Below are 13,069 nucleotides of genomic sequence, written 5' to 3'. Positions count from 1 at the left end.
TAACTGACTTCCACTTAAATCAGTCCATCGTGTTGCCCACTTTCTTTCCAAGGCCTCATACTCCACCAGGTGAGCAGCCTTTGCATACGTTGGACTGTAAGCGTGCGCTCACCTTTTTCTTGGACCGCACCGCAGCCCACAAGCCGTCCACCCAGCTCTTCATTTCCTTTGACAAGAACAGACTTGGAGTTGAGGTGGGCAAACAGACCCTATCTAATTGGTTAGCAGACTATATTGCTTTCTGCTACCAGCAAGCAGGCCTTCCGCTTGAGGGACGAGTGAAAGCGCACTCAGTCAGGGCCATGGCAACGTCAATAGCACACTTCCGTTCTGTATCTATTGCCAGTATCTGCAAGGCCACGACGTGGAGCTCTCTCCACACTTTCGCAGCCCATTACTGTCTGGACAAGGCTGGTTGACAAGACAGCATCTTTGGCCAGTCTATCCTACGAAATTTGTTTCCAGTGTAAACCCACTGTGAATTTCAGGCTGCCCCTTCGTTGCCAACAGCACCCCCGTTGCGTCTATTGCGCATTTTTGGGTGCTGGTTGGCCCGCTATGTTCCAAGGCAGCCTGTAGCTTGCTATTCACCTATCTGTGAGGACTACATCCTGCTTGTCCTGGGAGAAAGCAGAGTTGCTTACCCTGTAACAGGTGTTCTTCCAGGAGAGCAGGATGTTAGTCCTCACGAAACCTGCCCGCCATCCCACAGAGTTGGGTTCGATTAAGTTTTCTTATTTTATTTTTTTGCTCATACGTTTTGCTGTAAAACGAGACTGAAGGGGGACCCCGTGTGGCCACAGGGTTAGTGGTATGCTGGGCATGCTTAGTGTGCCAGTCAAAGTTCTAGAAACTTTGACAAAAGTATTCCGTGACAGGGCTCCATCTGATGATGTCACCCTTCTGTGAGGACTAACATCCTGCTGTCCTGGGAGAGCACCTGTTACAGGTAAGCAACTCTGCTTTACTCTTTCAGATAATACAAGGATTAGGGGGCAATCCATGAAGTTAACATATAGCACATTTAAAACAAATCAAAGAAAATTCTTTTTAACTGAATGCACAATTAGGTTCTATACTTCATTGCCAGCAGATGTGGTTAAGGCAGTTAGTGTAGCTGGGTTTAAAGAAAGTTCCTAGAGGAGAAGTCCATAAACTCCTATTAACCAAGTAGACTTAGGAGGTAATTTTCAAAGGAGGTAACACATGTAAAGTGCACTTAGACAAGTAAATCCTATGGACAATTCAGTGGCATATATTGTAGCAATTTTCAAAAGCCCACTTACTTGAGTAAATGCTTTTTAAAATCAGGCCCTTAGGGAATAGCTTCTATTTACCACTTGGTACTATTTCTCTCCTTTACCTCAAACTCTAAGTTCCTACTAAGTTAGCCATGTTATTTATACCCAATCGTTGGATGTAATTGTATATTTGTTTAATTGTTCAATCTGTTTGATGTAATTTTCTGTTCCTTGTTCTGTGTAAACCGAAGTGGTATGCACTAGTGCATGAACTCCGGTATATAAAAGCCTTTAAATAAATAAAATATTTATTACCTGCATAGTAGCAAGGGATTTACTTACTGTTTGGGTACTTGCCAGGAACTTGTAACCTAGATTGGCCACTGTTGGAAACAGGTGCTGGACTTGATGAACCCTCTATCTGACCCAGTATTGCAATTTCGTATGTTCTTAGCAGTAGGGACAGTCTTCGGATGTCCTGATCAGCAGTTGCCTTTTGCTGGCTTGGCATGGTTGGTGGCAAAAGTAGGCAATGAGCCTTGAAGAGCAGGAAACTAAGGATACACTTACTCCACGGTTTTCCCTGTGGATGTCATCATCAAAGACCCGAAATTTTTGCTGTTTGTCACACTGAGAGGCATACAGCGTTAAGTCTTTGATGATGGTGTCAACATGCAAAATCATGAAACTCATCAAGTTTCACTAACGCAGGTTTTTGATTAAGCACCAATGTGGTTGACATGGGTGGCATTTCTTAAACTCTTTCTGATGATGTAAGCAAAGAGCAGAGGATGATCTCAGAGTGTTGATGGGCCAGTAATTAAGCATTTTCAGAAATGCAAAAGGAGCCGGATTTAGTGCACTGGCCGTAGTTTGCCCACCTCTGCACTAGGGCTTTTATTGGGAGCTTTCATTCGTGATCCCTAAATCTGGCCACAAGATGCCACTGTTATACTTTGATGGTGACACTCTCCTGTGGGCTGGGAACACTGCCTCCACAGTATTTCCAGACTTGAACCATCAATCAAAGCCAGGTCCTTCTGTATGGCAGTGGACAGCTCGGACATAGAGCCGCAAGGACAGTCCTATTTTTAACTGTTTTCCATTCTATCTGCTAGCACTTCCGATGTTTTTTTGCTCTATTGCAGTTTTGTTCCTTTGGTTACATTTTTGATAAAATCAGAATACATTTAATTGTACATTAGATTTTTGGGGCTCATAGATTCCCTCTTAAAGTACCTTCAAAAATGTGGTAGAATAGATAGATTTAATAAAACAAAATATACTTTATTTGCCTCCCCCTTTTTTTCAACCTCCATCTTTGAACACTTCTCTCGACATCATACTCATGGCAGCTCTGGGGACCCTCCAGCCCAAGAGCTGAAGGGGTAACTCCTCCTCCAAAGCAGACCATCAATGACATACTTTGGCTGGCAGAGGATGCTACAGCAGCAGCCATCTTCCCTTCTCTCCCTGAGCCTTGACACAGGAGATCCGACCAGCTCCAAAGGACAGGGAATCAAGAATCCCTTGTGTTGCAACCACAGTGCTACAACTTAAGCTATGGTATCAGCCTTAAATATCAGTTTCTAGTTGTCATAAATCTCATGTCTTGGTTTGAGTTCTTTTAAAACTCTTGTTAATGGCACTGATTAGTCTGAGACGTAGTGGTGCAATTTTATTTTTAGTGCTATGCAGTTGGTAAGCACAAATAGTGGTGAAATTGCTCCCAATTTGTTTTTCAGCTAAGTTGTTGCATTAGTTAAGATTGTAATATATTTCAGCTATGTTTCAATTACAATACATGTCTAAAAACTATTGATTATTTTGCTTAAATCCTAGATCTGGGACAAAAATACTTTGGAGTGTAAACGAGTTCTGACTGGACATACAGGTTCAGTTTTATGTCTACAGTATGATGAGAGAGTTATAATTACAGGGTCCTCAGACTCTACAGTCAGGTACATTTGTATATTTTTCAAAAATATGCCATTAAAATATTATAAGAAAACACTGGGCGATAACATACAATAGGAGTCTAGTAGCTACAGTAAATCATTGCTCTCCCTCATCAAGCAGGAATGAATTAGCCATGACATGTGGGTGACATCATCCAGCACAGAACGGACTCATCTCTCTAGCTCAGTAAAGTTTTCCAACTGAGCATGCACTGGAGTTCCCATGTGCATGCTGCCTCATGAGCCCCTCGGTCTCCAAGCTTCCGCAAGGATGTGTACTTTTTTTCTTTTCTCATTTCTTTAAAAGTTTCTTCTCAATCTCACTTCAGGTTGTCTCACTGCCTAGGCAGCCCCTCAAATGCATTTTTTAGTGCTACACAAACAAAAAAATTAATGATCATTATTTCTGCTCCAAGAAGGCTGCCTCTAGTGACTTCAAGGATTTTGTGTGTGGCTACAAGATGTCCATCTCCGATGGCTATATCATCTGCTACAGATGCCTGGGACCAGACTACAACTTAGCCAATTGCTACATCTCTGGTCAATGTCTCTGAGATCCCAGAGGAACAGAGTCTAGAATATGGAAGAACTTCATAGATAGGTAAAGTCAGTTATTTCTCCTCCCTGAGCAGGGCGTCATTGGCTCTCTCTGCGTCAAGTCATGCCGGAGCTCCTAAGTTCCCACAACTGCGGCGGTGGGCAGCAAATCTGCAGTAGTGCAGGGGTTGAGCAAGACATGAAAGCATTGAGAGCAGGGGTCAGCAAGACCTTTGATTCACCTGCAGGCCACTTCTCCCACCTTGTGGGCCTTGTTCAACACAGAAAAAGATGAAGTGCCGTGTGTCAGACCCAACAGGGCAGACGATACCATTGAAGCATGCATTGTTGACTCACCAGGCCTCAGTGAACCAGCAATCTGTGCAATCGATGCCCTCAAGGAAGGAAAAAGCTTTGGGAGACCCAGGAGGAGACTTCTTACACTTAGCTCCCTCCATGTTGGTGTCCTCATTTCCATCTCACTTCCTTGATTATGGATTTCTTTTGGAGACTCCAGATCCAATATACTCCATTGTACCTTTGGTCTCTCTGTGGCCATCAGTGCAGTTAACCCAGTAGGCGGGTCCCCTCCTGGAATCCAGCAGATGGTTTGCAGGAGATTGACACTATACTGGTATCAGAGGAGGATTTCTCTTCCCCAACTCCATGTCAAAGGACACAAAAGTCCATTGACTAGGTGATTGAATTGATGAAGACTTTCTTTACTTTGATGGCGGTGAGTGACAAGGAGGGCACCCTTCAACCTCTTCTGTCCAGAAATTCAGATTTTTTTCCCCAAAGGGAGTCATCCTCATCTCTGTGTCTTGGGAGCTCCCATCAGAGGTTCATATAGTGGGACCTAGCTCTTAGCCTTCCCTCTCTGCAAAGGAATCTGGCCAGTTTGAGGAGAGAGTATAGGACACCACTGTCTGGACTGGAGCATACAATGGGAGTAGTCCCCTCCAAAATGACCAAGGACTTCCCCCACCACCACCACCCCCGCCCCCCGATTGCCTTCATCTTCATTGGGTCGAGGGTTAGTGTCCCTGCATCTCTTTGTTCTGAGGAATGGTCTACAAGGATTCCCTTAGACCCATTACCAGACCTGCCAGATAGGGTTGCCAACTTTTCCACAGACCAGGAATGAACACTCAAGGATTGAGGGGGCGGGGTCCTCCCCTCATTTGCATAAATTTGCATAAAATAAAAATATATAAAACCGTGTGCATGGACTTCTCTGTCTCTCTCTCTCACACACACACACACTCTCTCTTTCTCTAAAACAGGGGTCTCCACACTCAGTCAATCAAGGGCCTTAATCCAGTCAGGTTTTTAGGATTGCCACAATGAATATGCATGAAATCTGCATATACTGCTGCCATTGTATGCAGTAGACCTTATGCCTATTTATTGTGGAAATCCTAAAAATCTTACTGAATTCATCTGAGGATAAAGTTTGGAGACCTCTACTCTCGCACATGATTAATTAGGAAATGCTCACACACATACTTACTGAGACTCTCACACATGTATGCAGACCAACAGGCTGGAAAGGGATGACTTGCTCTAGATGGAGAGGGTGAGAGATAGGTTGCATGCCAAATAGGGGATGGAATTGCTCTAGAGTGTGTGCCTGCCTATAAGATGAAGCCTAGGGAGAGAGGGAGATGGGAGGGAGGGGCATCACGCAAGGGATGTGTGTGCATGAGTTGCTTGAGATGGGGACTTTTTCTGGAATAAGTGGGTTGTTGTAGTACTTGCCCTTGGCAAAATGAAGGAGCAAAGTAAATGATGCTAGTAGAGAGGTGTATGGCAGAGAGGAGACCAAAGGGATGCCAGGAAGAAAGGGATGGAAAGAAGAGCCAGGCAGACAATTATCCAGGATGCACCATGCAAGGCCTAGGGTGGTACCATCAATGTGCCTCATCTGGACACAAGTAAGGGGATGGTGGAAAGGGGGGATAGGTGAGAGAGGTGAAAGCTGATAGGGAGAAATGGCTGGTGTCAAGTGAGAAGGGGGCTGAGGAAAAAGGACAGGGAAGGGGGGGTGTCGAGAGCAAAGGGCAGTGGGAATAAGAGACAGAAGAGGATGGGAAGAGGAGGAGGAGGCTGGAGGGGGGGGGGAATCCCTCAACAGCTGCTTCCTCCTTCAGCAAAATCCTCTTCTCCCTTCAGCCCCTCCCACCCCCATTGCGTTTACCCCATTCTCCTAGGACAAGCAGGATGGTAGTGCTCACATGTGGGTGACATAATCTGATGGAGCCCGGCACGGGAAAACTTTTGTCAAAGTTTCTAGAAGCTTTGACCACACTGAGCATGCCCAGCATGCCGCTATCTGTGCATCCACGAGAGGTTCCCCCCTACAGTCTCTTCTTTTCCGTGGTTTGTGGAGCTCTTACATTTTCTTGTTTTCTCAACAAGTATCTGGTCTTTTCCCGGGTTTTTCCTCATCGGGTCCCCCTTCGCGGTTAGTGCCGTCTCGGTGTGATCGGTGTGATAGGTTTATCACCTTTTTCCAATTTTGCAGTCTATTCCCAACTATTCATCGTGCGCTGGCCGCCAGTCATCGACCGCATGCCGGGATTTTTTCATGGCGACCGGTTTTCGGCAGTGCCCGCAGACCATGTCCATTATAGATCTGCAAGAGGTCTGTATCCTCTGCCTGGGGTCCTCGCACAATGTCCATGGGTGTCCTCTTTGAGACCAAATGACCCCCAAGGGCCATCAGGCGCATCTCGATAAGATGGAGAAACTTTTTGGGGCACCCAAGTCTGCTCCTTCTACTTCTGCTTCGGATCCCTCGATTCCAAGAGGTTGCGGAGAGCCTCTCAGCACGCTTCCCCTTGTTATCCCTCTCCCTGGTCCTTCAAAGGATCGCAGGGATTGTGAGAGAACTTTGATGATCTCACCTCTCTCCCGTACTTCGGGATCCTCTGCTTCCTCGACACCAGGGAAAGACCGGTCCGAGCACTGAGGGAGATCACGTAAGCATCATCACCAATTGCTGTCGACACATGGTTCTGGTGTGGCGCCAGTGGTTGCTGGGCCACCATCAAAGTGACACCAGCCATCGGAGGCCCATCCTCCAGTGTCCCCCGGTAGTCCTATGTGTTCCCCACTGATATTGGTACCGGGCACTGTGCCGCCTCAGGGATCCGAGGAACTGCCGGTGATGCCTTGTCCCCTTTCTTCAGTCCTGGCTACACCAGACTTTCAGGAGGAGTTGGAACGCAGGGTGCAGTCTGCGGTGCTCAAGGCACTTCTAAGTGTTGAGCTGCCGGTGCCCGAGCCCCCGCTGTCAGTTTTAGCACCCCTGCTAGAGCGTCTGGACGTCCTTTTATGCCCCCTACCAACACAACCGGTGCCCGAGGAACCCTCGATTCCTCAACTGCCACTGATGCCCTCCACCTGAGCGATCCCGGTCCTCGAGTCCTCTGAGGAGGAAGAGACAGGTGATGCCGTGATTCCAAGACCACGATTTCCTGAGCCTCTGCCAGGCCCGTCCGGTCTTCTGCAACCAGTCCCCTCAATGCCCGTTGATACCCATGGTTCCTTTGTGGCCTCAGAGGCCATCTGAGCCCAAGATTGATGCCCCTCACGGGCCTTATCCATGTCATGCAGGCCCTAGTGAGGAGGAAGGGCCTTATGACCCTTGGGGAGTTGATTCTACAGAGTTGTCCTCTGAATATTCAGATGACCCCCCCCCCCCCTCCCTGCCATAAGAACGGCATCGTTCACCCCCTGAGGACCTGTCCTTCGTTGGGTTTGTAAGGGCCATGGCTGAAGCCATCCCCTTTCAATTATTCATGGAGGAGGATGCGTGCCACAAAATACTGGAAGTGCTCCAGTTTGTCAGGCAGGCGTTTATTTCTGAGTGCAAAAATGTGCATCTTAGATGCACATTTTTTTTTGCATGCAAAGTGAATAGCTAATAGCCTCATTCACCTGCAATTGCATGTGATGAGCACTGTTAGTTTCACTTCGGTTTGGACGCACGTTGCGGAGATGCTAATCCCCTTATTGCATAAGGGGATTACCTAGCGCCTATACAACCCGCGTCCAACTGCAGGTTGTACAGTGTGCTTGGCCCCTATGAGAGCATCCTGTAACCAATCGTGCTGACATTCTGTACCACTTGCGGTCTGTATGTGAGTCTCTCAGGACGATCCACACATAGGCCATTGCAGTAATCCAGATGACACTTGATTCGCAGTTTTAAATGCTTGAGATTCTCTAGCTACAGTTTTAACACAACAGAGTGGTGCTCTCATTCATTCCAAGTTTCAGCCATTGAATCAAGTCATTGTTTTGCCCATGTTCTTTCCAAAACCTAATGCACATAAAATGTGACGGCCCTCCATTCACTAGACTTGCCATATTATTTAAAGAGAATTCGACTGTGTCTTCAGACTTCTCAACTTGCCATATCTTATGATTCTAACAGATTGGGAATAATTGTTGCCAACCGCACGTTGTCTAACTGGCTAGTAGAGTGTTTCACTCATTGCTATGCTCTGGCTGGCCTCTAGATCTTAGACTCTGCCAAAGCTTATTAAATAAGAGTCATGGCTCTCTCAGTGGCTCACCTAAGAGCCATGTCTATTGAAGACAGCTCCAAAGCTGCAGCTTGGTCATCAGTTCACACCTTCACATCCATTACTACTTTAGACAATCTATCTAGAAGTGTTAGTAACTATGAGCAAGCAGTTTTGCACAGCCTGTTAACCCAGTAGTCTACTCTCCACGAGGGGGGGGGGGGCATCCAAGTTGCTTTTTCAGTAAGTGCTCTGCCATATAACCTTCAGCTAGGGACTTTCTACGTGTTCAATATAAAATGGCATTCCTTGTATTCTCATTATTGAAACTGGACTCTTTCCCATGGGTAAATGTCATGCTGAAAATATATAATCCAATACATCAACTAAGATCTGTGCAGCATGTATTGCTAGATGTTCCCTTCTTGAGACTTGCGCAATTGGGAGAAACAAGAGAGAGCTTTTTCAATTGCTGCATCTGAGGTATGGAATACTTTTCCTGAGAAAATGAGGTTGGAATGCCCAAAGATGTTTAAGACATCACTGAAAACATTTTTATTTAAAAAGGCATTCCCAGATTACTCATTTTAATACTTTTATCTACCGTTTTTATTTTTTTTTTAGTGTTCAAGATCTTCTTAAAATATTTTTACTGAATAAGATACTTTCAGATTGAATAATATTTTTTACTCAGTTTTATTGTTTTATTATTTTAGATTTTTGATTAGTTTCCAATTTTTATGATGTCTATTATGATAAAAGTTATTAGAATTTGATCAAAATGTGGCAAGTCTCATGAATGTTATGCTGTCATTTGTTTTGATTGTGAATGTATAAATTGTAAATCGCCTAGAGCTTTGGCAGTTGGGCAATAAATAAATAAATCCCTGCTCGTTGACTGAAAAAGTAGGTTTGCTTACCATAAGCAGGGTTTCCATAGATAAAAGGATGAATTAGCTATGCTTAATATCTGCCCTGACAATGAAAGGCAGATATTACAGGCAGAATGACAGGCAATTGACTTCCCTGGAAAGTCAATTGACTTCCCTGGAAAGTCAATTGACTTCCCTGGAAAGTCAATTGCCTAACTAAAGCTAAGCTCTATAGAGAGGCTCACAAGGTAGCATATGCATGGGAACTTCTGCACATGCTCAGTAATTAAACTTTACTGAGCTAGAGAGATATATCAATTCGGCGTCATCAGATTGTCACCCACGTGTTAAGCTGGGTAAAATGGACTTGAATTCCATTTTTTCATTTTGGTGTTGTGTATACCAAAAGCCTCGCCCTAGTTCCATGTCATGGACACTGGCCCACAGCATATTGCCTGATTTAAATGAGGGAGCATTAAAAATAACAAACTTTGCCATATCTTGGTTCTTGCCAAATTTTCCATGGTGAATCACTTGCATGGGTAGATTGTTTTACTTTAAATAATTTTACATAATTCTAGTTCTAAATGCCCAAATAATCTCTCAACCAAGGCCAGTGTTAGCTCCAGTGGAACCCTGTGTGGATGAGAGGAATGGCACACTGTCTACCCTGGAAACTAAAGATCCAAGGGGGAGGAGGTGGAGAAAATATCTCCTTTGGTACCCTCCCCAATCCCAAAGTGCCACAGCAGCAGCATTAAGGCCAGCCCTGCCAACACTATGGCAGAAAGAGGCCCTCAGATTTGGCAACAGTATGAAAGACCACAGCACAGGAGAAATGGCCTATTTCACCTTTACTTGCACTGTAAATTTTGAGACTTTCATAATTTCTCCGTAAAATCCCAAAATACAGATTTTTCAGTCTTTATCTGAAGTAAACTGAAGAATCTGACAGTGCAAACCACTATTTTGAAAAGCACACTGGGAACTATTGCAGCTCATGCATTTTGAATAGAAGTGGTACGCCAATAAATTTCTCATATATTCACCTTCTTGTTTCTGCTCTTTGGAAGTTAAACATGCTGCTATTCACTTAACATTCAGAGAGATAAGAGTATCAAGTCCTGTTGCAGCCCCAGCACATAGAGATTACTCTCTGTTGGAATGGGAGGGTTTGAAGCAGTCATCATTCCAAAAAGAAGAAAATATTATGAAGACTTAAACATGCTTTTCATGTATCAGTACCTTTCATCAACATGGTCCATCTGTAGTAAATTTCATAGTTCTGCTATATCTTTTTTGAGATGGAGCAACCAGAGCTACACTCAGTATTCAAGGTGTAGTCATACAGTAGAAATATATTCTTTGTTCCTGGGTCTTCCAGCAAAATGTTTGTTCCCTTATAGTTAATTCAAAATACAGCTGCTGGATTGGTTTTCGGCAGTCCTTTCTAGGAACATATCTCCACAGTTCTGTCTGGCCTACGCTGGTTTCCCATTTCATTCAAAACACAGTTTAAAGTCCTTTGTATAATTTTTAAAGCTCTGCATGATATAGGAGCAGGTTATCTAGTGGATAAATATTGTATAGGCAGGTACATATGAGAGTTCAGACTGTGACAGTTGCTCTCCATTGCTTTGGAACTCTCTTCCAAGAGATATTTGTTTAGAGAATGATTACCTAAGTTTTGCAGATCTTTGAAGATTTCTTTATCACAGGACAAGCAGGATGGTAGTCCTCACATATGGGTGACATCATCCGGATGGAGCCCTCACGGAACTCTCTTTTGTCAAAGTTTCTAGAACTTTGACTTGGCACACTGTGCATGCCCAGCATGCCACCAACCCTGCATCCAGCAGGGGTCCCCCTTCAGTCTTTTTTGTTTTCCGCACAGCAGTAGCCACGCGGTTTGAGGAGCTCTCACAACTATTCCTGACAGGAATTTTTCTCACGGAAATTTTTTCAAAAATTTGACAAACTTCACCCCATCTGGGGTCCCCCTATCGACACTCTCTGTTAGGTAAGGCTTTACCTTGTTTTCGCGGTCGGTTACCGAAGGTTCCCTTTTCAGGCCTGATGGCCACCGACCACACCGCAGTTACATTTTTCCTTAGTAAGCATGGCGATGGGTTTTTGACAGTGCCCCGACTGTCCAAGGACAATATCCATCATGGACCCGCATCAGTTATGTGTCCTGTGCTTGGGGGTTACCCGTGACATGGCAACTTGTACCAAATGCGCCCAAATGACACCTAAGGGCCACCGGGCCCGCTTAGAGAAAATGGAGTTTCTGTTCCAGAACAGCCAACTCCATCTAAAACCTTGATGTCATTGATGCCGTCGCCTTCAACTCCTCGGCACTGACCGGCCACCGGCAAGTCTCGGCCCGCTGGATCTCTGCCGAAGAAGTCCACCTCTTCGTCCTCGGCGCTGGAGAAGGACCAGGCCGAGCACCGGAAAAAGCATCGGCATCGGAAGTCTTCGTCCGCAGATCCAGGCAAGGCAATCGAGTGAGCCACCGAAGAAGACCCGCGCTGAGGAGCCCCCATCCTTCTCCATGTCCAGGTCACCAAGGCGTTCCCTACCTTCAGTGGTGCCAGGAGCTGAGACTCCACTTTCACCGGTGGACCCTCCGGTGATGCCTGTGCAGCCTCCAACTCCAGAACTGGTTTTCCAAACACCAGCTTTCCGTGAGGAATTGAACCGGATGGTTCAAGAAGCAGTCATCCAAGCACTGCAAGGTCTTCCGCCTCCATCGGCACCGACTCCGATTCCGGTCCGATCCAATGCCGACGGTGCTGGCTTCATTACTGGACAGGTTGGACACCCTTATCGGGGCGCTTCCATCGGTGCCCCCGAAGACACAGATATATCCATCGACACAGATTCCCCTGTCATCGGAAGATGAGGAATCATCTATGCCAGATCCGGTTCCAGGACCATCGGGAGTTCTTCCACCGAAGAGTTCATCGATGTCACCGATTCCATTGGTGCCTGTCCCGTCTTCGGTGCCGCATCGACCCTTATCGGTGCCTCCTCCAATTTCCTCAGTGCCACGATCGGATCCAGCTGGAATAGGCCTTTTCCTACCATCCGGAGGCCCACCAGATGCAGGAGATCAACCATACCAGCCCTGGTCTGATGATACCTCAGATACCTGGATACGGATGACATTCCCTCAGAGCCTTCTCCTCCTGATGAGAGAAGACGTTCACCTCCAGAGGATCTGTTCTTCATTAGCTTTATAAAGGGAATGTTAGAAACTATTCCCTTTAAGCTACAGACAGATGAAGACTCCAGACACAAGATGCTTGAAGTCCTCCAGTTTGTAGATGCCCCCAAGGAGGTGATGTCTATACCGGTTCATGAAGTCCTTCTGGAGCTTCTACAACAAACCTGGGAACATCCAGGTACGGTGCCACCAGTGAATCGTAAGACAGATGCTATCTACTTGATTCAAGCAGCTCCTGGGTTCCAAAAGACCCAGCTGTCTCACCATTCTGTCGTGGTGGTCTGCTCAGAAGAAGGCACGAAGACCTAGGCCACATTCTTCTACACCTCCTGGGAAGGAACATAGGTTTCTTGATGCCCTGGGATGCAGAGTATTTCATGGCTCCATGCTAATTTCATGTATTGCAGCTTACCAACTTTACATGACACAATACACAAGGAACCTTTTTAAACTTCTTCAAGACTTCTCGGAGTCCCTTCCAGAAGAATTCCAGGACCAACTCAACTCAATCCTCAAGAAGGGCCTCGATGCTGGAAAGCACGAGGTCCGTGCTGCATACAACATCTTTGACACAGCTTCTAGAGTGTCTGCAGCGGGGATAAGTGCCAGAAGATGAGCATGGCTGAAATCATCAGATTTACAGCTGGAAGTTCAGGAAAGGTTGGCGGACCTCCCCTGTACCAGGTAATAATCT

The 13,069-nt window shown here is 45.8% G+C and overlaps 1 protein-coding gene across 12 annotated transcripts in view; it reads left to right on the top strand.

Annotated features, from left to right (window-relative positions):
• Positions 1-13,069, top strand: part of BTRC (beta-transducin repeat containing E3 ubiquitin protein ligase) — a 545,063-nt gene that overhangs the window by 463,918 nt on the left and 68,076 nt on the right. For all 12 annotated transcript variants that reach the window (XR_003857906.1, XR_003857907.1, XM_029610228.1 and 9 more), the window contains one exon: positions 3,084-3,202. Coding sequence is in view for 10 of the 12 variants with exons in the window: in XM_029610228.1 (XP_029466088.1) it covers positions 3,084-3,202 (119 nt within the window). In the remaining 2 variants the exon portion in view is untranslated. The remainder of the gene's footprint in view (positions 1-3,083; positions 3,203-13,069) is intronic.

This window comes from Rhinatrema bivittatum, chromosome 7 (genome assembly GCF_901001135.1).
Source record: "Rhinatrema bivittatum chromosome 7, aRhiBiv1.1, whole genome shotgun sequence".
NCBI classification, from domain to species: domain Eukaryota; kingdom Metazoa; phylum Chordata; class Amphibia; order Gymnophiona; family Rhinatrematidae; genus Rhinatrema; species Rhinatrema bivittatum.
This window is presented reverse-complemented; position numbering and strand designations above follow the sequence as displayed.